This window comes from Garra rufa, chromosome 23 (assembly GCF_049309525.1).
Source record: "Garra rufa chromosome 23, GarRuf1.0, whole genome shotgun sequence".
NCBI lineage: Eukaryota > Metazoa > Chordata > Actinopteri > Cypriniformes > Cyprinidae > Garra > Garra rufa.
This window is the reverse complement of record NC_133383.1, coordinates 35,906,134-35,931,812: the sequence shown is the minus strand read 5'-3', so window position 1 is coordinate 35,931,812 and position 25,679 is coordinate 35,906,134. Positions and strand designations below refer to the sequence as shown.

Sequence of the window (25,679 nt, the reverse complement as noted above, 5' to 3'; positions counted from 1 at the left end):
CATATTCTCAATATAAATTTTTTTCCCCCTGTTATTCTGTTATTAAATCGTTACTAAATTATTTATTGTTGCATATTTTAACATTGTAAACATAACATCTTACTGCTTGCCTTATTTCTCTATTATTTATTATTTATATTTCTAATTAATATTAATGTTTTTGAACAGTAAGATTTTTCATGTTTTTTAAAGAAGTCTTTTCTGCTCACCAAGCCTGCATTTATTTGATCCAAAATACAGCCAAAACAGTAAAATTTTGAAATATTTTTACTATTTAAAATGACTGATTTATATTTGAATATATTTTAACATGTCATTTATTCCTGTGATTTCAAAGCTGATTTTTCAGCATCATTACTCCAGTCACATGATCCTTCAGAAATCATTCTAATATTCCTATTTGCTGCTCAAAAAACATTATATTATAAAATATGATTGTAATCATGTTGAAAACAGCTGAGTAAATGTTGTTTTAGGTTTCTTTGATGAATAGAAAGTTCAGAAGAACAGCATTTATCGGAAATAGAAATCTTTTGTACAAGTGACTTATTACTTTTGATTAATTTAAAGGATACTTCCCTTGCGAAAATTAACAATGGTTTTACTACAAAAAAAACAAAAACACAAAAAACACGGTTACTATAGTTAAACCATGGTATAGTAAAACTGTGGTAATACATATAGCAGTCAATACATCAAAAAACATGGTTACTACAATTGTGCTCTAATAAAACCATGGTTAATTTTTGTAAGGGTTGCTAATTAAAAGTATTAATTTAATTTAATACTATATATATATATATATATATATATATATATATATATATATATATATATGGTGTAGCGTATAATGTTACAAAAGCTTTTTATTTCAGATAAATGCTGAAAAAAAATATTTATATATTTATATTTATAATATATTTATATATTTAAAAATATATTTATAGGCTAGCCATGATCTAATTGCCTAAATCTAATTGTATAGGCACGTGGGCGTGGCTTATACAGAAAGACACGCGATTGGTTGTAAGAATCCTCAGCTGTTGTCCGTCATGTCAGCCAGAAGAAGCCCAGTGGCGGTGTGGAGTCCGAGGATACTCGAGTGACCGCCCGAGACATCGTACACCGGCTCGTTATCGCTTATTCTTAACCGTATGCGTTGAAATGCTGATCTTATCTAAGGAGCTACAACCAAACGGCTCGCTCCGTCTCCTCTCCGGCTGATTTTTAGTCGCCATTACGCAGTCAATGTTATTAATTCGCGTAAGTGCGCGACTCCGCAGCTCATTAGTCTTCCAGCAGACCCCTAGAGGTGGACGGAGCGTCAGTGTGTTTACAGTGGGAACACTGAGGACGCCTTAAATAAAGCCTTCATCTTCGTAACTGACTCCCAGAAGGACTGACACGATGTTTGAAACCAGAGGAATCCCATTTATATTGCTTGACATCGCTTGCCTAATACTCGGTAAGTTGTCTTTTTCGTATTTATAAGAATAGATGTTGTCTTGATTGTTGCGAAGTGAGAATCGTTTATAACGTGTTGTACTGAAAGATATTAATATATAAACACACTGGAGGTGTCAGTTGTTTTAGCGTGTAGATACATGTTGCCATGCACGTTATTTAATAGCATGGTATTCATCTTTGTAACAATGGCACTCACAGATTAACCACATACGAAACCCATAGTGTGCGTCACAGTGCGTGCTACTTGAACTCAACATGCGTTATCAACATTTCCGTGATAACAGGGCGTTACCTTTATGCAGAGTCTATGCAGAACAATCACTCAGAGAGTTAGGGAATACACGTGAAACATCATGGAAATACTTAAACATCCCACGAGAAACCCTATAGCTTTTAGTATATGTATATACATTATATATAGGCTATAAATAAATAATGTCTGTTTGCGTATAATATCATAAATTAAAGCCTTAGTTTACCAAATTATTGTCTTGATAAAAGATACATTTCAATGAACACACCTTCTGTGACAACATGCCCCCAAAATAGAGCATGTTCTCACGCTATGTGGGGTAAGTTGTCACAGTGCAACCGGCAATAAGATAATCATATAAATTATTTAGCTAACAAATATTCAGATATGTGCATTTCTAACATTTAAAATGTGTGGCAACTAGCTCTACTCTCCATTATAATGCATTGATGCAAAGGCAAATGATTTAAAATCCATATCTAAATGATCACAAATGACCGAACAGGTCATGGAAATTCTTTGGTCAAAATATGTGGAAACCCTGTAGTTTTATTACCGATTATTTGCTGAATCTAGTCGCTCCCCCAAAAATTTCAGCTCAGTCCTACAGCGTTTATGATGGAAGTTTTGATCTGTATTTATCTAGGAATTTTCCATGCACTGGGGCAGTGTTTTTAATGTTTGTGTTTTCACACAGGGAACAAACAGATTGGACTTTCCACAAAGTAACCGTCTGAGACACTTTCATATGATGGCTATTTGTTTTTGTTCTTTGATAAATGTGCCAAGACGTTGGAAAGATTTTAGTGAAATGTAGAAGTATTTTATGTGTAATGAAGTATAATTTCTTAAAGGAGAAGTTTACTTCTCTACTTTTCAACTGCCAATACTACTACTATACAAACTCCAGAACAAAAATTTACAGATAATTAACTCACCCCTTCGTCATCTGAGATGTTCACGTCTTTCTTTCTTCAGTCGTAAAGAAATTATGTTTCTTGAGGAAAACATTTCAGGAATAATCTCCATATAGTGGACTTCAATGGTGCCCCCAGTTTAAATACAGCTTCAAATGGCTCTGACTGATCCCAGCCAAGGAAGAAGGGTCTTATCTAACAAAACGAACGTTCATTTACTGAATAAATTGACAATTTATATACTTTTTAACCTCAAATGCTTGTCTCGTCTCATACGATGCATATGCATAGTCTATGTAAACCAGGTCAGTACAGTTAGGGTAGGTCGAGAAACTCCCATCTTGTTTTCATCTTCAATGTCAAAATCATCCTTCATCGCGTTTTTTTTTTTGTTTTTTTGTAAAGGTCGTTTTATGATCTTTAGATGTTCACTTTGTAAACACTAGGTCGGTACTTCTGCAGAGATGTAGGATGATTTTAAAGCTGGGGAAGAAAACGAGATGGTAGTTTTTCAACATACAGAGTTTACGCAGACCTAGACAAGGCAAGCATTAGAGGTTAAAAAGTATATACAGTCAGTTTGTTTTAAGAACAACAGATCATTTTGCTAGATAAAACCCTTCTTCCTCGGCCGGGATCGGTTCGAGCCGTTTGAAGCTGGATTTAAACTGCATTTTGGAAGTTCAAAATTGGGGGCACCATTGAAGTCCACTATATGGAGATAATTCCTGAAATGTTTTCCCCAAAAAACATTATTTCTTATTGACAGAAGAAAGAAAGACATGAACATATTGGAAGACAAGAGGGTGAGTAAATGATCTGTAAATCTTTGTTTTGGAGTTTGTATAGTGGTAGTGGCAATTTAAAAGTAGCTCACAATCACGGCTGTCAAGCAGATTCTCATATTTCACATGCAACGTTTGATTTTCATTTGCAAATGCATATTTGCATACCACCGGTACCACCTAAACACACATTGAGAATACACAGAAGAGTAAAGCCATACTGACGGTTTGAAGCCAAAGGCTTTGCTAATTGTGTTTGTTTTGGCATTTGAATTACAATAGGGCTTCCACTGGAGAAAAGAGCAATTCAGGTTTACCTCAGTTCAGCTCTTCCTTCTTTTAGGCTTGGGCGGCCAGCTTTATCTATACGTGTGCGTATGTCACATGCGCTCAGCGTCAGTAACAGACCCCATAGTCTTTCTGGGATAGGAGCCTCAGGCTGTATGAATGAGGGGTTGTGTTGTTTTCCCACAATGCTTTGCAACAGTAGCAACAATAGGCTGAAGCTATAGAGGATTCAAAGTTTACATATGAGGTCTCACGATAGACTTTAAACCGTCAGGTCACATTAGTGCAATATGGGATAGATAAAGACACATTAGCGTCAGCTAAAACGTATATGTGACGTAAGAAATGAGCACTAAGAAAAGATGACAATAAGAATAATTAAGTGAATAATTTAGTCTTTAATTTGGTCCTATTAATCAGTTCATTCAAAAATACATTTAAAATAAAATTCATTAGTATATACATATTATTTTATTTATTTATTTTTTTGGGTGGCAGTAACTGATTTGATGTAATAAAAAAGATATTAACAAAACTGTTTCAACTGCTTTTTAATGTTTGAAAAAACAACAACTTTTGTTTACCTAAATCACAGTCATGTGTTGCGACTATGTAGAAACATGCAGAAAAAGAAAAACTAAACAGGAAATTGCATCATAGAGACTCTCATAAATATGTGTCAAGGTCAGTAAGTTTATTAAAATATAATAATTTAGTTCAGGTTAGTTCAGGTTGCAACATGTCATGTGACATGTGTCATGTTAAGATTTAATAATTCATGATAATTAAAAATTTAAATACTACAAATTTTTCCTTAATTTTATGTTTTCATATAACGTTTAATGTCATTGTATAATGGTTTAAATAATTTACCTGATGATTTCACCACAAGTTATTAATGTAAAACTGTTCTGACTTTTTCAAAACCACATAAAATCATCATGAAAGTGGTTTCTACGTACAACTATTTGAAAATCAGGAATCTGAGGGTGCAAAAAATTAAAATATTGAGAAAATCACCTTTAAAGTTGTCCAAATGAAGTTCTTAGCAATGCATATTACTATTCTATTCAAATCTACAAAATATCTTAATGGAACATGATTTTTACCTAATATCCTAATGATTTTTGACATAAAAATCTATAATTTTCACCCATACAATGTATTTTTGGCTGTTGCTACAAATATAGCCATGTTACTTAAGACTGGTTTTATGGTCCAGGGTCACATGTCATTAACACTTTGTAAAACTGTCATCAGACACATTGATAACCGATATTCAGAGTCAAAGTCTATGGCACCGCCTGTCAGGTGTCTTTTGTCGTTATTAATCCACAGACGTCATGTGATTTTTATCTCTTAGGTGGCAGGAGCCATTTATCAGCATTAGGAATCAGCCCTTGCGTTTCATTGGTTGGTAGCCCCTTTATCGAGTTGTTAATCCATTGTTAACCCTTCTTCACCTACAGCTGGCCTCCCGCTTGCAGCGTTTAACCTGGGTAAAATCAAACCGTATCAGCGGGGCTTTTTCTGTAACGATGAGAGCATCACCTATCCCTTCCACACCAGCACAGTCACCTCCACTGTGCTCTACACAGTGGGCTTCACACTTCCCATATGTAGTGTAAGTAATCCCAGATAGCATCCACACAAGACATGCCCAGCGGTTTCCCTCACAAGTCTGTAGTGCGCTCAAGCTTGTTTCTAAAGATATTTGGCAATTCATCTTGAGAGTTTAATGGGCTGTTACAGTCACAGGAAGTGGCCCTTCAATTTGAATGAACAAACAGACAAATAGACACCGGAGAGCAGCTGTTTCAACATGACTCTTGACCATTGAACAGGTGCAAAATGCAATTTCAATAGAGCTTTATTTGGTGGATTGAAAGCAGCTGTTCAAGTCACTTCTTTTGGGAGGCTGTCTAAATGGAAGAGACTATTGTCGCCTGAGGGATAGTTCACCCAGAAATGAAAATGTCATTATTTACTCACCCTTATGTCCATTCTAAACTCATAAGACTTTGGTTAGTCCTTAAAACACAAATTAAGATATTTTTAATGAAACATGAGACGTTTCTGTCTCTCCTTTGAAAGCCTATGTAACCAAAATCTAGAAGATCTAAAAAGGTCATGAAGGCACTATGAAAGTAAGTCCAAGTGAAGAGATATGATCCCTTTACATAATGAACACATTTATTTAACCTTTTTTGTACAGCTAAACAATGATAGAAACATATACTTAGAGCACATCATGTGTGGTAAACATGGAAGCTTATTTGTTTTTATTTAAGCAAAACCGTTTATTTTATTTTATTTTTTTAAAATATCTGTCCCAATATTGGTTATAGGCCATAAAATGAAAGTAAGTTACATGATAGGTTTCGCATATTTTCCAATTCTGATTTCTTTAAAATTTGTAAAAGCTATTGTTGTACTACAATACATATATTTTTACAGGTAAAAACAAAAGATGAGAGGCCAGAAACCAAAAATCAAGCTCTAATTTTGTTTACGAAAATCACAGTAACGTGGTGCGACCATGTAGCATGCAGTAAAAAAATAAAATAAATAGTTCAGTTGCAAAATGTCATGTGGTGCGACACCCTCAAAAATGTAAAATATGTATACATATATATATATACATACAGGTAAAAACACAAGAAGACAGGCCAAAAATCAAGCTGTTGTTGTAACAAACAACAGAACATTTGATATTTCACACAAATTGGGAAATTATAATGCTGGTGTAGCTCTGTGGCATGTCTAAAATAAAAACCATCCCTCAACTGAAGGTGTGACACAAAAGACACTTCCATTGTAGACTATTAATGTTGTGGCAAATTGTGATGCGCTACATGTGTCTGGTGTAGACGTAATGTCGGGAAAAAAACAAGAAATTTCAGGAACTTGCATCCAAACAGTGTTTTTGTTCCGTTGTGTAGGGATACTCTGGGCATGTTGCTTTTCATTAACTTCTTAGCTAAGGATGTCCACCATGTACAAGAAATAAGTAGAAGTAGCTGTTTTAGATTAGCTCAGATTTGAGATATTTTGGGCTGGGAATGTATTTAAGCCCCCTCCTTCAATCTACTCCTGCTGCTTTTTTTTTTTTTTTTTTTAGAAGCAACTGCAAATTGGGCAGAGTTTGTGGTTTTCATCATTAGAGGGTTCTTGGGTTTACCAACCAAACCACAGAAACTTCCAGAATATGTTTAGGAAGGGTCACCATTTGGTCACATCTCAAGTACCCATGTTCAAGCGTCATGCTTGTTCCCCCAAAAATGAAAATTCTGTGATTAATTACTCACCCTCGTGTCATTCCAAACCCGTAAGACCTTCGTTTATCCTAAAATAAAGGTATTTTTGATGAAATCCAAGAGCTTTCTGATCCTGCTTAGAAGGTGATGCAACTGATACAATCAAAGCCCAGAAAGGTAGTAAGGACAGCCTTAGTGGTTCAACCTTAATTTTATAAATCTACGAGAATACTTTTTATGCACAACGAGTACAAAAATAACAACTTTGGAAATCCTCTTCCATCTCAGTCGACGCATGTTGATGATAATATGCCACGTGCGTGTGGAAAAAATGTTGAATAAAGTTGTTTTTTGTTTTCTGTGCACAAAGAAACCATTCTCGTAGCTTTATAAAATTACAGTTGAACCACTGACGTCACAAGGACTATTTTACCAATGTCCGTACTACTTTTCTGGGCCTTGAATGTGTCAGTTGCGTCGCTGTCTATGCAGGGTCAGAAAGCTCTCGAATTTTATGAAAAAATATCTTGTGTTCCGAAAATGAATGAAGGACTTGTGAATTTGGAATGACACAAGGGTAAGTAATTAATGATAGAATTTTCATTTTTGGACAAACTTTCTTTTGAATTGCATAAATATTTGTGTCAAAACTGATTGAACACACAAAATCTAGACCTGATGGAAGATGTATTTAGGATATTGCGATCAATCTGGAATTCTGATAAGAGTGGATAGTTGATATTTTCTGGGGCACAGATGGCATACTTTTTCCTCTAAAACAACTCCAAAACTGTCAGCAATACTTTCCGTGAGTAACCCCGTATGACTTTTATCCCATAACCCACAGGCTTGGGAAAACCTCAAACTTCCCATATTGCTAGATTTGGGTTTGACCTCTATGTAAGCAGTCTTTAGCCGCCACTTGCCTGCCAAGCCAGTCTAGGCAGCATGCAAGTGAAGAAACAACTGATCCGTGTGGCGTTAATGCTACACCGAATGTTCCTAACGACTCTGAAATCCCATACGTTCAGCCAGCACATCACAGACCATGACAATGCAGCTTTCACCAGAGATAGCAAGAAGATACGGTGTAATTTTAGGAGTCTTCGGTTGGTGCTGGGTAACCTGCTCTGATCCACATAGCTGATACCAGGTCTTAGCGGATTGAGCGGTTCATGGACTTTACACGCACACAAACGTCTCAGCAGACCATATTCACTGCATGTTGGGTAAATGTCTTAATCCCTACCACATGCTTTGCTGTCACGCTTGAGTAACCTTCATGTCCCCAACAGGCTTGTAAAGTGTTTTCTGGTGGTGTCTTACAACTGTTACCCCTCCTGCACTTTTGTGAAGTTTATGTTACCACTTTCATGTTTCTAACTGTGGTGGAGCAGCATTTAAGAGCTCTTTTATAACATAGGGGTGTGAAAGAACATGGAACATGCATTTTTTAGAAACTGTAAAGCCTTGTTCACACTGACCAAAGTTGACAGTGCAAATGCGGCAACTATAAATGGAAGACATTGGAGTTTCTTGGAAGTTAATGATACTGTGTTTACAGTGTTCTATATGATATAATTACGCAAAACTGGATGGAAAAAAATGTTGGAAAACCGTGTCAGCAACCTTGAGCACTAAAATCGCTGTCAGTTGTGAACAGGGCTTGAAAGATTAGAATGAAAAATGAGGATTTCACACCATGTGCTATATTTATAGATCCAGGCGTACAAATACTCATCGTTTTGACAAGATCTACCCGTCATCATCGCGTGCCGTTGAATCATTTGACATGTTCCACTTCCCATGTCGAGCTCAAAACCACTAGAGAATGAAAACAAACCAATAAAACAGACTTTAACAAGAACAGGCTACATTACTCAAAGTGCAACTTTTAGCTAAATTCAGCCCTGGCTGCCACACCACCTACTTGCTAACCCTTTGTTTATTATGTGTTAATAGAATATTGAATGTCTGTCTAACTCACAGCTTTTCTTTCTGTACGAGCACCTCCCAGAGGAGAACAACCTTTGCTTGAGTTGGGGAGAATAGTGTACGAGGCACTCTGTTAACCTCTGACTTTTGTTTCTCTCATTGCTTTTTTTGCTAGTGGGACTTCCATTTGCAATACTCACAATACAACACAAATCATTCAAACGGGGATTTTTCTGTAACGATGACTCTATCAACTACCCATATAAAGAAGACACCATTTCCTATCAGTTATTAGGAGGAGTAATGATTCCTATCACTATGCTTACTGTAAGTGGCCGTCTGTTTGTTACACTAGCAGCTCTTACCCCCTTCCTGTATCTGTGTTCTTCTCTCATTACGCCAATAATGTTTGTCGCGTGCTTCTCTGATCAGTACGTCTGTTCTTATGCCAACTTGAGAAACAGGACTTTGAGATCTAACCACAGTTCAGAGGACAAGCGGTCCTTGTAGATAGATGCTTAAAGGGATGGTTCACTCAAATATAGCGTCATATGGACTGGAAAAGATTAACATAAATATTCTTGAAAACTTCTCAAATTGTGTTCCTTAGAAGAAAACAAGTCAGTTGCATTGAAATGACATGGAAGTTAAATGTAAATTAATTTAACTTGTAAAAGACCTTTACATGTTTAAAGGACAAGGACTCCTAAGCCAACCATTGGAGTGGAAAAGATGTCTTCTGGTCATCTACTCATATATATTTTCCCATAAAAGCCCATGTACCACAGACAATCTTGTGGTGAGACGTTTAGACTAGAGTAGGAGTCACTCTGTGGTTACATCTCATAACTGTTTCTTTAATGGAGGCTTTTTATCTTGTGTGATAGCATCTACAATTCAGCACTATCCTTTCAAGGATATTAGAAACATTGGTTTGTTTCAAATGAGCTTACATAGTATGGATAACATTTCCTATATAAATATACACACTCATACACACATATATATAACTTCACAGTCACCCATGTGAGCTCAAACAACATATACCTCTGCCTAAATGTTATTGAAACATTTGATTTAGGTTACTGCTAATGTATATTTTAATGTATATTACCCAAACTATAATTGCAGTCACTAGACTGTAGTCATTGTAGACCACATATTATGAAATTATAGATGGTGTCCATTCAGTATTTCATACTGGTCCTCAGAAGAACAAAATAACGTCAAAGCTTGTCAAAACTAGATGTGAATTAGGAATCCTATGATTTCTGAAATGGACTGTAGTCCCATCTTACACAGCCCAGTATCAAAATATGGTGTCTACAAAGGCCAATAGGCATACCCTCTAAAGGAGGTAATGCAAACATGGGTAACTGTGATGTTACGGACATTTTACGGAAATCCTTGTGATTGCTGCATTGTCAAGTGCTTCTGCTGTTTGATCTTGTCTTCTGTTCTTGTACGTGTGGACATCCTTATTAGATTCAGAAACAGTCCTCAAATATTTTCATATCACAAACACGTGACTGGCTGTAAAAAAGGTTTTGGCCTTCTCACCAAAACAAAGAAAAATAATGTTTCTTTGCTTCCTCTTCCATCACAGATGATCATAGGGGAGTGCCTTTCAGTCTATTTAAACCGCATCAAATCAAAGTCTTTCTGCAACGGTTATGTGGCCTGTATCTATAAGGCCATTGGCACCTTTGTATTTGGTGCCGCCATGAGCCAATCACTTACTGACATTGCCAAGTATTCCATCGGCCGGCTGCGGCCACACTTCCTGAATGTGTGCAAACCGGATTGGACAAAGATCAACTGCACAGGAGGGGCTTACATTGAGGACTTCACCTGCACTGGGGATGTAGACAAGGTCAATGAGGGAAGGTAGGTAACACTCCCTTATAGGTCACTAACAGTTACTAGTAGTTTACGTTTACACGGGGTGTCTAATCTTGCTCCTGGAGGGCCACTTTCTTGCAATGTTCAGCCCTGACTTCCCCTAACACACCTGCCTGGAAGTTTTCTGTGATCCTGAAGACTTTGTTTGGATCAGGGGTGCCTATCCTAAACGTCGTCTCCAGGATCACTGAAAATGACAGTCCTGGATTGCCACTGTCCTGCAGAGTTTAGCTCCAACCCTAATCAAACATACCTTAACAAGCTAATCAAGGTCTTCAGAATTACTAGGGCTACAGGCAGGTGAGGTTTTATTATGGTTGGAGCTAAACTCTGCAGGACATCAGCACTCCAGGACCGATGTTGCCTATCCCTGCTCTAGAGAAAGGTGCAAAATTTGGCACCCCTGCAATAGTGTTGTACACTACTGCTGGGATGTCCAAATTTGCACCTAGAAGGTTTAACTCTAGTCTTAAATCAAGGTCATTCAAAACCTCTAGGTTGGTGTGGTTCTAAACTCTGCAGGTGCTCGAAGACCATATTTGGACACCCCTGCACTACTGGGTGTCCTGCTCTGAATCACTACTTTTTACTTTTTTACTCTTTACACTAGTAGTTACTTTTTACTTTTTACCTTAACACTGAGGTGTCCAATCTTGCTCCTGGAGTGCCACTTCCTTGCAAAATTCAGCTCTGATTTGCTTTAACACAGCTGCCTGGAAGTTTACAGTGAACATGAAGACATTGTTTAGATATTGCAAGTGTGTTTAGGAGATAAACTCTACAGGAAAGTGCAAAATTTGGCTCCCTTGCTGTAGTGTGTTGTACACTACTGCCGGGATGTTCAATTTTGCACCTGGAAGGCCAGTGTCCTGCAGAATTTAGCTCTAGCCCTAAATCAGTGTCTTCTGGGTCACTCAAAACCTTTAGGTAGGTGTGGCACTAAACTCTGCTGGTGCCCAAGGAGCAGAATCGGACACCCCTGCACTACTGAATGTCCTGCTCTGGAAAACTAGTAGTTACTCCTTACCTTAACACAGGAGTGTTGCTCCTGAGGGCCACTTTTTTGCAAAGTTCAGATCTGACTTAACACACCTGCCTGGAGGTTTCTAGTGATCCTGAAGATGTTTTTTAGTTGGTTCAGAAGATAAACTCTACAGGAAGCTGCAAAAGTTTGCATGTCTGCAGTAGTGTTGTACACTCTTGCAGGAATGTCCAGTTTTGCACCTGGAAGGCCACTGTTCTGCAGAGTTAGTTCTAGCGCTAAGTCAAGGTTTTCAAGGTCACTCAAACTTCTTTTGGACACCTCTGCAGGTACTCAAAGACCATAACACCCCTGCACTACTGGGTGTCCTGCTCTGAAACTCTAGTAGTTATTCTTTACCTTAAAACAGGGGTGCCCAATCTTGCTCCTGCGGGGGCCACTTTCTTGCAATGTTTGGCTCTGACAACTAGCTGGAAGTGTCCAGTGATCATGAAAACCTTGTTTAGATTTTGCTAGCATGTTTAAGAGATAAACTCTACAGAAAGGTGCAAGTTCAAGTTTAATTCTAGCTCTAAATCAAGGTCTTCAGGGTCACTCAAAAGCTCCAGGTAGGTGTGGCGCTAAACTCTGCAGGTGCTCAAGGACCAGAATTAGACAACCCTGCACTACTGTGTGTCCTGCTGTGGGTTGAAGAGTTGCAAGAAAGAAGGAAGCCCTCAAACTTGTTCTTTGATGTGGTTCAATCCTGGAAATGTCCTAACCAGTCTAGTCTGCATGTGCATTCAGTATTAGACAAGCTTGTCCCTCGAAATAACTTTGCCTCTGAACCTTTTCGATAGATGGGTCTGCCAAGGAATTAGGTGTAGTTCTACGAATTTTCAGGAAGGTGTCCAATTAGCAGAACTAGTTCTATTGTGACCTCAAGTGTGCCAAGACTACTTTATATCCGGCATTGAGAAGAAACTCCCTCATTAAAATTGAAATGAACAGCTTCTTGCAACATCTTTACCATGAACCATTTTTGGGGTCAGTTGTCCACACTGTTGGCCACCCAAGCTCTTGGTGGAAATCTTTGGTTCACACGCAGTAGTGGTCTCTAATCCTGTGGTTAGCCGTTTCAGAGCACGCAGGCTTTCTGTTTGGGTTCTTGGGTCAGAATCAAGGCCAGCAGTATCCCAGGCCCTCTCAGAATGCTCTCATTTAACATAGGTGTGGTTCCCATCTCGCTCTCTCTCTCTCTCTCTCAGACGAGCACCTCTTTGGTGGTGGTTCAGTGTTTGCCTAGGAGACGATGCCATTTATAGAACAAATAAAGTGCAGTGGAGGGTCTGAGACCAGAATAACTCAGATCACCTTTCACACGAGAGCGTTCTTCTCAGGAAAATGGATTCTTCTTGATAGGCAAGCAAGTGTATTGTGGGAGGGGAGTAGGGTAGGGGAGTCAACCAGGTCTAGTTCAAACAGTCCAGTTATAAATTATTTTAAATAGTCTGTTTTGCGCTTTATGTCAGTTTTGCCCTCTACAATGCTTTATTTTGGCTTCTCCACCTCATAGATAATTTGCTTTAGCTCTGCTTGGTCTCGTCTCATGACCGGGTCTGTAATTCAATCAGCCAACAAGAACATGAAGATCTGGCCTCATTATTACTCGCACACTGCCTGGGTCTTTTTGAACTCTGCTATTAAGTAGATCAATATGTAAGGAACATATTTACAGGGGTTGAGTTCATGGCAGTTGTGCTGGTTGAAGTTTTATTTGGCGTCAGTCGCTAGGCGGATGCTCCTAGTTGACAAGTGGCCTAAGCCTAAGTAAACAGGAACACACAAAAGCCTGCCGGATAGCCAGACCACCCTCCCTCTTTGACGCTTTCCGTGCTTCCCCTGCCCCGACCGGTCAGCACGCGTATCCCCCAAGCATGCCTTTATCACCCGGAAAAGGGTGTGTTTGCTTTTCAAATGGAGTTTTTTTTTTATGGGACCAAATGGGACAATGCAAATCTTCACCTAGTGTGGGGTTTCAGTGTTAGGATTCCATCCTACCAATTTGTCAAAGCAATTCTTAGTTTGTGTTTACAGATTTGCAAAACAAATGTCAGCTTTAATTAAAGCCTCCATGGTGTTACATAAGCACATGTCTGCATTAGTGTTAATTTCGTCAGACGAGACGAGACGAAATATGTTCGTCAACAACCTTTTTTTTCATGACTAAAACGAGACGATGACAAGACTGCACCACTGTCCAAAAACGCTGACTAAGACTAAATTAACATGCCTTATTGTTGACGAAAAAAGACGAGACGAAAATGTTTTGTATAAAATAAAAACTAAGATAAAATCTCTCTTCATTTTCGTCTACAATCGTCTCTGCTTTTTCATCAGCTGTTACGGCTTTAAAATATTCAAACTGCGCTTTGGCGCGCTGGCTGGCGCTGAGCCAGAGACGGACGAGCTCTGCTCTTGTCATATAATCACAACTATGCAGTGTTTTTAACCACATAACGCTTATTTTAGGTTTCAGACATTTAAATACACATAAGTACTAGTAAAACGAGTTTGTAAAATACACACATAGGTCTATGGAAGCAGCAAATAACAATCTATTCAAATATAATTTGCCGATGTGTTTTATTCATATCACATACACATAGGCTTAGTAACTAAAAAGTTCACTCTATTCCTCTTCCAGTTCACCCGCCACTTACTTGCATGTATTTCGGGAGAAACGGATGAATGTATATGTGCTGTAAATACGGCTGACAGGACTCTCTGAGTCTGAACGGCAGCGCGAACAAACATGGCCGCGCCCATCTCACGTTACAGATTACGACCCAGATCATTTATATAGGGTTTTAAAGTACGAAACATACTAATTCACACATATTTGTGAATCGGAATATTAGATAGTTCATGGCATGGTAAGCAAGTCTGTGAGTATTTTGGATAAAAAAGGAAAAACGAAATAAAAGCGATCTATCTGTCATACAGTGTTATTGTGTCTGTGTTGTGACACGTGACAAGCTTGATGCGTCGCCATGGAAACAATAAGGACGAACGTTCTAAAATAACGGTCGCTTAAAAAAAACTCACTCTCAGGGGTCCGCTAGAATATTTAAAACTCACCACTGAAAGGGTTAATCATTTGTGAATGTGTCTCCTAAATCAGAAATTGAAAACCAGACACGTTTAACATTTGCATTCAACAAAATCATTCAACAAGTGTATTTTGTCAGGTAATTATGACATTTAACCAATGTTTGAGATATGTGAAACACTTTTTTTGCTGAAATGTGTATCAGTAATAATCTCAGTAATAATGTGTTATTTTAATATAAGACTACAATTTTTTGACTAAACCTAGACTAAAATATATTGAGTTCTTTTTTGACTAAAACTAGACTAAAATTAAAAGACTTTTAGTCGACTAAAACTTGACTAAGATACCTTGAGTTTTCTTTTGACTAAAACTAGACTAAAATGACGAGACTTTTAGTCGACTAAAACTTGACTAACAAAAAAAGATATGTGAATGACTAAATATGACTAAAACTAACAAGGACATTTGGCACAAGACTAAGACTAAGACTAAATTAAAAATAGGTGACGAAATTAACACTAGTCTGCATGTACTAATTAAATAGTCTTTCGGTGTTGCCCACATTGATTCCCTGATTGTTTTTGTTGCAGACTCTCGTTCTACTCGGGACATTCCTCGTTCTCCATGTACTGTATGCTGTTCCTGGCAGTAAGTGTCTTTGAATTATGCTTTACCCCATTTGTTAGGACGATAGTCCACCTGAAAAATTATATATTTTTTTCATGACGTTCCAAACCTGTATGAATAGGAAATGGGATAAATGTCTTAGTTCTACTTAATGGATTTTCCATTGGAAAATACCCATTATCTGTCACGCTGAGGTATATTGATTCAGCAGAGTAATCTTAAGAAGTCTTATGTCACTCTGCTGAACTTCTCCATTACAGCCTTGTTAGCAAACACAACTTACCATAATCTTATCATGAGAGTACAAGCTTTAAGGACATGCGGCTAAGCACATTTGAACCCTGAAATAAACATATCAGACCTGGGGTCAATGTGCAGCGACATTTAATTTTCTACCCTATCAGAGGTATTTGATTCCTGATTTTATGTTCGAATCCAGATAAGATAACAGTTATTAACCACACAAATAAACTTAATAGATGATTCTTGAGTTTGTGTGTGCTTTTAGGGACTCCCAACGATTTCTGGGAATCTTTGCCCAGCGTGGGGTTGAGTGTTAGGATTTCTTCCCATCAGCTTGCCGAAGTAATTCTTTGTTTGTGTTTACAGAGTTTCAAAACAAATGTCAGCTTTGATTTTAGGGTTTCATACTGTTGCACAAGCACACGTCTACATGTAGTGGAACTTAAACAGATCTTGTTTTGCCCACATTGATTCGTTGTTGCAAACTATCGTTCTACTCGGATCGCTCTGTCAAACCTTTAAATGAGTAATGATTTGGACAGCAAGACCTGTAAGGTGATAGCATAATGATTAATATTTAAGCATAATTTAGATTTCTCAGAACCCCTAGTTTAGTATCAACTAAAATAACCTCAGTTGGTTCCTGTTAAAGGAAGACTGTACTTTGTTGAGTAGGTGGGGTGGGTGAATGACTGTGGCGGATATGACGCATCAAGAATTTTTTGTACATTTCCTAGGGCATGAGATAAAAAAAAGCCACTTCGTAAATCAGAGGAATCAGGTAGTGTGGGATCTGTGGTAACACGAAAACACAACATGACCGTGTATTAGTGAGGTCATCACGTGAGTCACATGTGCTGTACAAGTTCAGCAGGCAATGAGCTTGAGCAGTTTTTTCCTTTCTCCAAGCTTTATCTTCAAGCAAGAATGCAAGCTGAATGGGCACGGCTCCTTCGACCCACGCTCCAGTTCTTCCTGATCGCCGCCTCTGTGTATACAGGACTGTCCCGTGTCTCAGACTACAAACACCACTGGAGTGATGTACTCGCAGGACTCATACAAGGAGCCATTGTGGCTTTACTAGTGGTGAGTGATATGGTCAACAGCACATGTCTGCTTGCAGGATATCAATAGGAATTTTGCATAAAGGACATTCACCCAGAACTTTAAAAAAAATTACCTATCAGTACTTCCTCGTGTTATTCCAAACACACATGACTGGCTGATGTTCATGGAAAAAAATCACAGATATATATATATAGCTTATCTAAATCTATAGATAGATATGGAAATAGTTATCTATATATACACAAATATCCATATCGATCTATCTATATACACACATACAAATAACTATATCAATCTATATATACAGCATCTCTCTCTATATATATATATTAGTGGTGGGCATAGATTCGTTTTTTTAATCTAGATTAATCTCACTGTAATCTTGGAATTAATCTAGATTAAAATGGCTAATTTGAATTCTGATCAAGACATACAGAATATGTGTGCTACCCAAATAATGACTAAAAGTCTTTGAGAACGGGTTTCTCAAGCCAGGTGGCGCATTAGACCAGGGGCTCATCTCCTGTTTCCAAAATGCATCACAAATTGCTTGACAATTGCATTTACAACACAATGAACTATACAAACTTGTGTGACCAACTATTCCTACACTGCATGTACTTCTGCGTAAAAGGCTGCACGACGTGCGCGTTGCAGTTAAATACACAGATGTGCACTGGCATGGATATCTGCGTGCATAGTCTTCGGTTAAACTGCGTTGCTTTTAGAAGCGTCAATTCAGTTGTTGCATATAATTTAATGTCTTCATTTCGGGATTATCAAAGTAAATTAAAACTCAAATTTGAGATTTTACTGGGGCACAGCAGATTTTCACTGGGACGCGTGCTCCAGTAAAAAGGGTCTAGCAACGCACCTGCCCTGAAGCAAACCCGGCGGCTTCATAGCTGCATCCATGTTAGCACGTCTGGTTTGATGTGGTAATTCGACAGTAGGCATACACACAGGTTCGAAGACTCGTTCTCGCCCCCTACAGTGCAATTCGGCTAGGAATACATCCACGCTAAAATATCAAGGTGAAAGTCATCATAGCTTGTGTAGTATAGACCCAGCTCCCAACCAAACTTTGAGAATAGATTAACGGCAATATTTTTTTATCGCCCGATAAGAGTCTCATGTTAACGCTGATAACAGCCCACCACTAATATATATATATATATATATATATATCTCCATATCTATCTACATTTATATACACACATCCATCTATAAATCTCTATAAACAGGGTCGATCTATCTATACATATCCATATCTATCAATCTATACACCAATTTATCTACCTATACACCATCTATCTATATCCATAACTATATTTCTCCATACATCTATCATCAATCAGTATTTATCTTTATCTAATCTCTCTATCTAGATCCATAACTATATATATATATATATATATATATAGTCCATACATCTATCATTATCTATCTCTATCTATAGCTATCTTTATCCATAACTACATATCTCTCCATACATCTATCAATATCTATCCACCCACATATAATCTATCCACCTATATATCCATAAATATCATCTCTCCATACATCTATCATCAATCAGTATCTATCTCTCCATACATCTATCAGTGTCTATATAGATAGACACTGATAGATGTATGGAGAGATAGATACTGATTGATGATAGATGTATGGAGATCTACATCTATCAATCTATCTATCCATATCCGTTTCTCTCCAGATTCATCTACACATCTATATCAATCAATCTCTTTCTCTAGCAAGCATTAGTTTGAATTTAATTATAGTTTCAGTTAATGTTTTTGATTGGATTTTTTTTTTTTTAGTTTAGTCATAGTAGTATTTCATATTAGTATGGATGGATAAGTTTTATTTTATATTTTGTTTTGAAACAATTTAGATTTTTTTAATCAACATCAGCCCCAGTCCCTTTTAATGCACATTTGTGTTCACAGAAATAATAAATAGGGGTTTAACTGATGTCTATTTTCCATAGTATAGTATAAGCACTACAATAAGTTGCCAAATATAGAACAAAAACTGACATTTCAGGCTCTTCTGCTGTGACTGTAAACCTCAAGATCTCCTTCTCTCACGCCTTACAGGTTTTCTGTGTGTCGGATTTTTTCAAAAAGAAAGTGGAACCACAGAAAGAGGCAGAGATCCCACACACCACCTTACAAGAGACGCCTACGAATGGAAATCATTATGAAAACCCGAACTAAGCTATCATGAGCCTCTGTCAATGGGAAGGGGTTTTAGCGTGCACCCACTACGAGGGCAGACCACTAGGGTGGAAACCCGTGAATGTAACCTTGCTTTCTATGTTCTCCTGACGCCCCTTTCTGGGGGTCTCTCTACGGACGCTGTCCCACATTGCCTTGGCTGGACTGCTTCTGCTGCTACCACAGCTTTCTGTGTATCTCCAAAAACTAATAAGTGTACCTCTATTAAGCCACAAAAGACAAACCTTTTTTTATGTGTATGGAAAAAATCACTATACAGACTTTTTTTTATTAAAATTGTTAAAATGTACAATATTGCGCTTTTATGATGAAAACAAAAACCCATTATGCTCGTTGACGAACACAAATAAAGCAATTATGTTTGATGTAAATTCTGTTCTTCAGTGTTTTGATGCAAAATGAATAAAAAAAAAAAACTACAACAAATACAGAAAAAATAAACCTCAGGATTCACAGGTAAAGACTGGCAGCAAACACAATATCCCTCTTGATCTTCGTTATACCTGTGAAAACACAAGAAAATTGAGTTTTAAAACAAAATACTGTACTAATATACGTCTGCTGAATGAAAACAAGTGAGCAAAGGCAGACACTGACACAGTGCAGTTATTTTCTTGAGGTTAGCCTGTGTATGTACATTGACTGCTGTGCATTATGGGATTGAACGTACACTTGATAATGTCCATTATAGCTTTCAGATGCCCATAAAACTGACGGAAGTAGATTAGCAATATGCTAACATCCAACTCTTGGAATCAATTTTGACCACATAATTTTTTAATTGAATACTGTATTAGCTTAACAGCAAGCTAACTTTCAACTCTACTGGTATCTATTTTGTTAGCTAATCAAATACTACATAATTAGCTTAGCAACATGCTAACATCCATCACTTTTGGAATACATTTTGACCAAGTATTTGTTAGCAGAAAATTAGAATATTGTGAAAAGGTTCAGTATTGAAGACACCTGGTGCCACACTCTAATCAGCTAATTAACTCCAAACACCTGCAAAGACCTTTAAATGGTCTCTCAGTCTAGTTCTGTAGGCTACACAATCATGGGGAAGACTGCTGATTTGACAGTTGTCCAAAAGACAACTATTGACACCTTGCACAAGGAGGGCAAGACACAAAAGCTCATTGCAAAAGAGGCTGGCTGTTCACAGAGCTGTGTCCAAGCACAATAATAGAGAGGTGAAAGGAAGGAAAAGATGTGGTAGAAAAAAAGTGTACAAGCAATAGGAATAACCGCACCCTGGAGAGAATTATGAAACAAAACCCATTCAAAAAAGTGGGGGAGATTCACAAAGAGTGGACTGCAGCTGGAGTCAGTGCTTCAAGAACCACTACGCACAGACGTATGCAAGACATGGGTTTCAGCTGCCGCATTCCTTGTGTCAAGCCACTCTTGAACAACAGACAGCGTCAGAAGCGTCTCGCCTGGGCTAAAGACAAAAAGGACTGGACTGCTGCTGAGTGGTCCAAAGTTATGTTCTCTGATGAAAGTAAATCAGGGTCCCAGAGTCTGGAGGAAGAGAGGAGAGGCACAGAATCCACATTGCTTGAGGTCCAGTGTAAAGTTTCCACAGTCAGTGATGGTTTGGGGTGCCATGTCATCTACTGGTGTTGGTCCACTGTGTTTTCTGAGGTCCAAGGTCAACACAGCTGTATACCAGGACGTTTTAGAGCCCTTCATGCTTCCTGCTGCTGATCAACTTTATGGAGATTCAGATTTCTTAATTGGCCAGCAAACTCGCCTGACCTTAACCCCATAGAAAATCTTAAGTAATATTCTAATTTTCTGAGATACTGAATTGGGGTTTTCATTAGTTGTCAGTTATAATCATCAAAATTAAAAGAAAAACACTTGAAATATATCAGTCTGCGTGGAATGAATGTATACATTACACAAGTTTCAGTTCTTGAATGGAATTAGTGAAATAAATCAACTTTTTGAAGCTATTCTAATTATATGACCAGCACCTGTATTGATATCAATACAGAAGGCCTTAGAAGGCAGCTCACTACACTTTGAAGAGAAAAAAAAAAAACTAACGTTCTAGTTATTAAGTTTAGTCAAAATACTGAACAGCAATATTATGGATGTGTTTATTATCTTATGTCTCACATCCGCAGGTTCTCAGAATGTGATCAATAATTAAATCTTTCTGAGGCAGTTTACAAGTCAAGTAGTCAAAGCTGCCCACAATAAATTGGATACTCTTTGCACGTGGCTTTAATTAGCTGAATGAGTCACACCACGAGTCTACAGTGTGTCTTACCCGTGGCAAACTTATTCTCCAGCTCTGTGTTTCCAATGGCCTTGGCCGCCTGGCACATCTGCCTCAAGAGCTCCTCCAATCTGCGCATACAACGGATAATGCTTCCTGAGAGAGAGAAAGAGAGAGAGAGAGTTAGTCCTTCTCACACTTACTACATACCAACCACATATGGTCATTTTTTAGTGCTTGTAACCCATAGTTTCAATGTCCAGTTGTATTAGCAATGTTTACTTCAATGAGACTTTTCTTGGCACAAGTGGGTTTTGCTGGCATGATGTTCTTCGATCTCCACTGAGACAATTCCCGCATGAGGTGAAAGGGGATGAGAGAAAGCACATAAGCGAACTTCTCCATTTTTCATATAACATCTCTCCCTTACTGCAGTTTATCACTAGAAGTGCTTTGCTGTTTGCTAATGCATGTGAACGCAGCCAAAATCTCACTCAGGAGCTGGAGCATGGACAGATGGGGGATTTTCTTGACAAGACATGAGATTTCATGAGTTTCAAAACACACGTCATGCCGCAGACACAGCCAAGATCTTAAAGCAGAGGACTTTGGGAAAAGATGTGCTGAAAATACGTTTTAAACCCTGCATTTCACAACATGCCTCATGCTGTACTTATGAAGTCAGGACCAAATACAACACTGCTGATTCCTAATAGTCTCAAAAACTAATCACATCTGGTCATTTCTGGGAAACAGGGATGATATGAAAACAGTTTTTTTTTTACAGTAGGAATCAATACAGACCATTGTCGGGATTTAGGGTTGGGTGATACAGGAATAAAATCCCTCCTTCCATTTATTTATCCATATATCTATCATTTAATGCCAGCAAAGCATTAAATGATAGATAGATGGATGGTTATTTTACCAAAGTAAGAGGGATCATACAAAATGCGTGTTTTTTTGTGTGTGTTTTTTTTTAGTACTGACCTGAATAAATATTTAATTGTAGTCCACAAGAAAAAATAGTTGAATAATAGATGAATTTATAAAAATGACCCCATTCAAAAGTTTACATAAACTTCATTCTACTGTGTTATTACCTGAATTACCTAGTTTTTATTATTTATTTGTTTTAGTGACAGCTGTTCATGAGTTCCTTGTTTGTCCTGAACAGTTAAACTGCCCGCTGTCCTTCAGAAAAGTCCTTCAGGTACCACAGATTTATTGGTTTTTCAGCATTTTTGTGTATTTGACGGTATGATTTTGAGATTCATCTCCTCACACTGAGGACAACTGAGGGATTCAAACACTTACTGATACCCCAGAAGGAAAAACAATGCATTAAAAGCCGGGGGTGAAAACATTTTGAATTTGAAGATCAGGCTAAATTAAACTTATTTGTCTTCTGGGAAACATGTTAGTATCTTCTGTAGCCTCTGAAGGACAGTACTACATTAAAAAAATATGATATTTAGACGAAAAAAAAAAAAATGTACACATCTTCATTCTGTTCAAAAGTTTACACCCCCGGCTCTTAATGCATCGTTTTTCCTTCTGAAGCATCAGTGAGCGTTTGAACCTTCTGTAATAGTTGCATATGAGTCCCTCAGTTGATCTCAGTGTGAAAAGATGGATAGGTAACTAACAACACGGTATTAAGAATCAAGTGCATGTAAACTTTTGAACAGGGTCATTTTTATAAATTCTAACTATTAAAACTATTATTTTCTCTTGTGGACTATATGTAAACATCTTTTATGTGAAATATCTTATTTAGGTCAACAATAAAAAAAATATTTTAAAATTATTTTTGGTAAAATTTAGCAGATTCTGTAAAACTTGACCTCAATATGTAGAAAAATAAAATTAAATAGATAAAATTAGTATTATTTTTTATTTTACTTACACTCATGAGAAGTGATTCTCTGAAACAAATGGTCTTAAGAAACAACTGGCTAACTAAAAAGTGCCTTAAAATCATCAATATTCACAAAGCGGATTCAGTTAAATAACAAAAATATTATAAATATTTGATACATGAATGTTGCAAGAAATGATATTTGTTGCTAAAGAACTAGTACCTTCAAACACATCTGTCATTTTGCATATCTGAGAGAATGAGGAGCCGTTGGCCCACGTGTAGACCACATCCATCAGGTGAGGGCGAAATTGGTTCAGGTACGTGTCTTCATCCACATTCAGCTTGGCCTCTGCGGACACCTTAGCAATACGCTTGGCACATTCCTACAACCACAACAGAACGAGAGTCATCGTGACAGTAAGGGACCAGTTAAAGGGTGCATATGACTTTTTTTCTTTTCAGACAAATACAATCAGAGTTATATTAAAAAAAATGTCCTGGCTCTTCCAAACTTCAAATGGCAGTGAATGGCTATTGAGATTTTGAAGTCTGATAAAGTGCATCCATCCATCATAAAAAGTGCTCCACACGGCTCCAGTGAGAACATGCTAGTCTCGTGAAAACAAAGGAAAACCAGTCTCCTCTTGGCTTATTTTAAAATCATGACAATTTTCTTTACAAATCCTTGTTTTGTACTTCTAATTCGTGACTAACGTTTTGTTTTGCTCTCCGCTAAGCTGCTGCATTCGTACCATGTTCGCCTACATCATCCGCTGGAACTGTACAACAGTTAACATAAACTAGAGATTACAGTGTATAGTTTTAAATATGAATATTTTTCTTAAATGCATTGACTAACTTAAGAAGGCCTTTATTAACCACCCGGAGCCATGTGGAGTACTTATGATGGATTTATGCACTTTCAATGGAAAATCTTAACACCCATTCACTGCCAATATAAAGCTTGAAAGAGCCAGGACATGTTTTAAAAAAAGTCATATACACCTAGAATGGCTTGAGGGCAAGTTAATCATGAGGGAATTTAGATTTTTGATTGAACTATCCCTTTAAGACAAGATCATAGATGCTTTCAGAGCTTATGATGGTGACATTTTTTAGAGAACACATCTCTAGCAGATGCCAAAGAGCAACTTGGACATTCTGTAAAACATCTCCTGTTTTGCTTCACAGGCTCAAAATGAGCGTTTTAATTTAAATAGACTAATTCTTCTTAGTTTTATGTTAGTTTAGTAGTGGTATGAACACACTCCAACTGTGAACAGTTTAAAGTCACAGCAACTGAAGCTGTGAAATGAGGCCATCAAGCTGACCTACATGTGCCCACACACAAACACTTCACACATAGTAAAAACACTGTCAAACTGTTCCAAACTACGTCTTTGGAGGATCAGACTGACCTATCCGCTTATTCTGTGAACGCAAACAGTGGCGGGAGTCTTAGCGTTATTTGGTAAATAGTGCGTGTGATAGCGAGCCTGTAATGTGAAGAATTTCAGGGTGGCTGACCAAGTCCTCCCTCTCGAACACACATACCTGCATCTGACGCAGCGGTCCAGCCAGCTGCTCTGTCAGTTTGGGCATCTCATTCGCCTGCGGATAGAGAAAAGTTAATTAAAACAAGTAAATGAAGGAACACCACCAGAACAAATATACTAACTGGATTGTGTAGGTGTGTAGTACACTTTAACTTTCTAAATCATGCATGAAGGGAATAAGATCTGCCAGGTTTTATGGGAGAGGCTTCAAAGCCGTGAAGATTGAGTCAGCATGGATGACGTCAAATACCTGATGTTAAAATGTGAACTACTCAACAAAAGCATACTCAATAGGGGCGAGAGAAAAAAAACAAAAAACAAGATAAACTTGCAAAACCTCTACCATCAAAACAGCATTGTCCAAACAACATGTCCTTTGTAAAGGAGTAGTTCACTTTCAGAACAAAAATTTACTGATAATGTACTCACCCCCTCGTCATCCAAGATGTCCATGTCTTTCTTCAGTCATGAAGAAATTATGTTTTTTGAGGAAAACATTTCAGGATTCTTCTCTATATAATGGACTTCTATGGTGCCCTCGAGTTTGAACTTCCAAAATGCAGTTTAAACGCAGCTTTTAAGGTCTCTAAATGATCCCCATTTTGAGAAAATAACCAATCGTTTTGATAGATAAGACCCTGTGATTGTTTAGAGCCGTCTGAAGCTGCATTTTGGAAGTTCAAATTCGGGGGCATTGTATGGAGAGAAATCCTGAAATGTTTTCCTGATTTTTCTGAAAGTGAACTACTCCTTTAACACCCATATTTATGATGTGGAGTAGAAAAAACAAAGTCTGTTTTAAATCTTCACGGGTGTTAATGTCCCAAGGCAACACTTTCACCCAGTTTCATGGTAAATCGCCATACGCTTAAGATCTCTCTCTCACACCTCCTGTCGGGATGTTTTTCCGTTCCATCTCAGTGTTTCCCACCAGTTTATGACAGGTGAAAGACTCTCTGACAGTT

The 25,679-nt window shown here is 37.7% G+C and overlaps 2 protein-coding genes across 3 annotated transcripts in view; one reads left to right on the top strand and one right to left on the bottom strand.

Moving 5' to 3' along the window:
- The first annotated feature begins 1,060 nt into the window (after positions 1-1,060).
- Positions 1,061-19,296, top strand: plpp1a (phospholipid phosphatase 1a). 2 transcript variants are annotated; one of them, XM_073829051.1, is made up of 6 exons: positions 1,061-1,465; positions 9,078-9,229; positions 10,509-10,789; positions 15,471-15,528; positions 16,660-16,836; positions 18,921-19,296. In XM_073829051.1, exons 1-6 carry the CDS (start codon positions 1,408-1,410, stop codon positions 19,038-19,040), a joined length of 846 nt encoding a protein of 281 aa, XP_073685152.1. In that variant the 5' UTR covers positions 1,061-1,407; the 3' UTR covers positions 19,041-19,296. The 2 variants fall into 2 exon arrangements, with proteins under 2 accessions (XP_073685152.1, XP_073685151.1); XM_073829050.1 differs by lacking the exon at positions 9,078-9,229 and adding an exon at positions 5,180-5,334.
- Positions 19,297-19,313: 17 nt separating this feature from the next.
- The window catches only part of mtrex (Mtr4 exosome RNA helicase), a 44,753-nt gene continuing 38,387 nt past the window's right edge, over positions 19,314-25,679 (bottom strand). The window contains exons 24-27 of the mRNA XM_073829049.1: positions 24,713-24,769; positions 23,379-23,541; positions 21,346-21,450; positions 19,314-19,564 (exon numbers count right to left, since the gene is read on the bottom strand). Coding sequence (XP_073685150.1) covers positions 19,512-19,564; positions 21,346-21,450; positions 23,379-23,541; positions 24,713-24,769 — 378 coding nt within the window. The 3' untranslated portion in view covers positions 19,314-19,511. The remainder of the gene's footprint in view (positions 19,565-21,345; positions 21,451-23,378; positions 23,542-24,712; positions 24,770-25,679) is intronic.

Coding starts and splice junctions, on each gene's coding strand:
- plpp1a (XM_073829050.1), top strand. CDS start 1,408: ATGTTTGAAACCAGAGGAATCCCATTTATATTGCTTGACATCGCTTGC. Junction 10,790..15,470: donor GACAAGGTCAATGAGGGAAG/GTAGGTAACACT, acceptor TTTTTGTTGCAG/ACTCTCGTTCTACTCGGGAC. Junction 16,837..18,920: donor CCATTGTGGCTTTACTAGTG/GTGAGTGATATG, acceptor CACGCCTTACAG/GTTTTCTGTGTGTCGGATTT.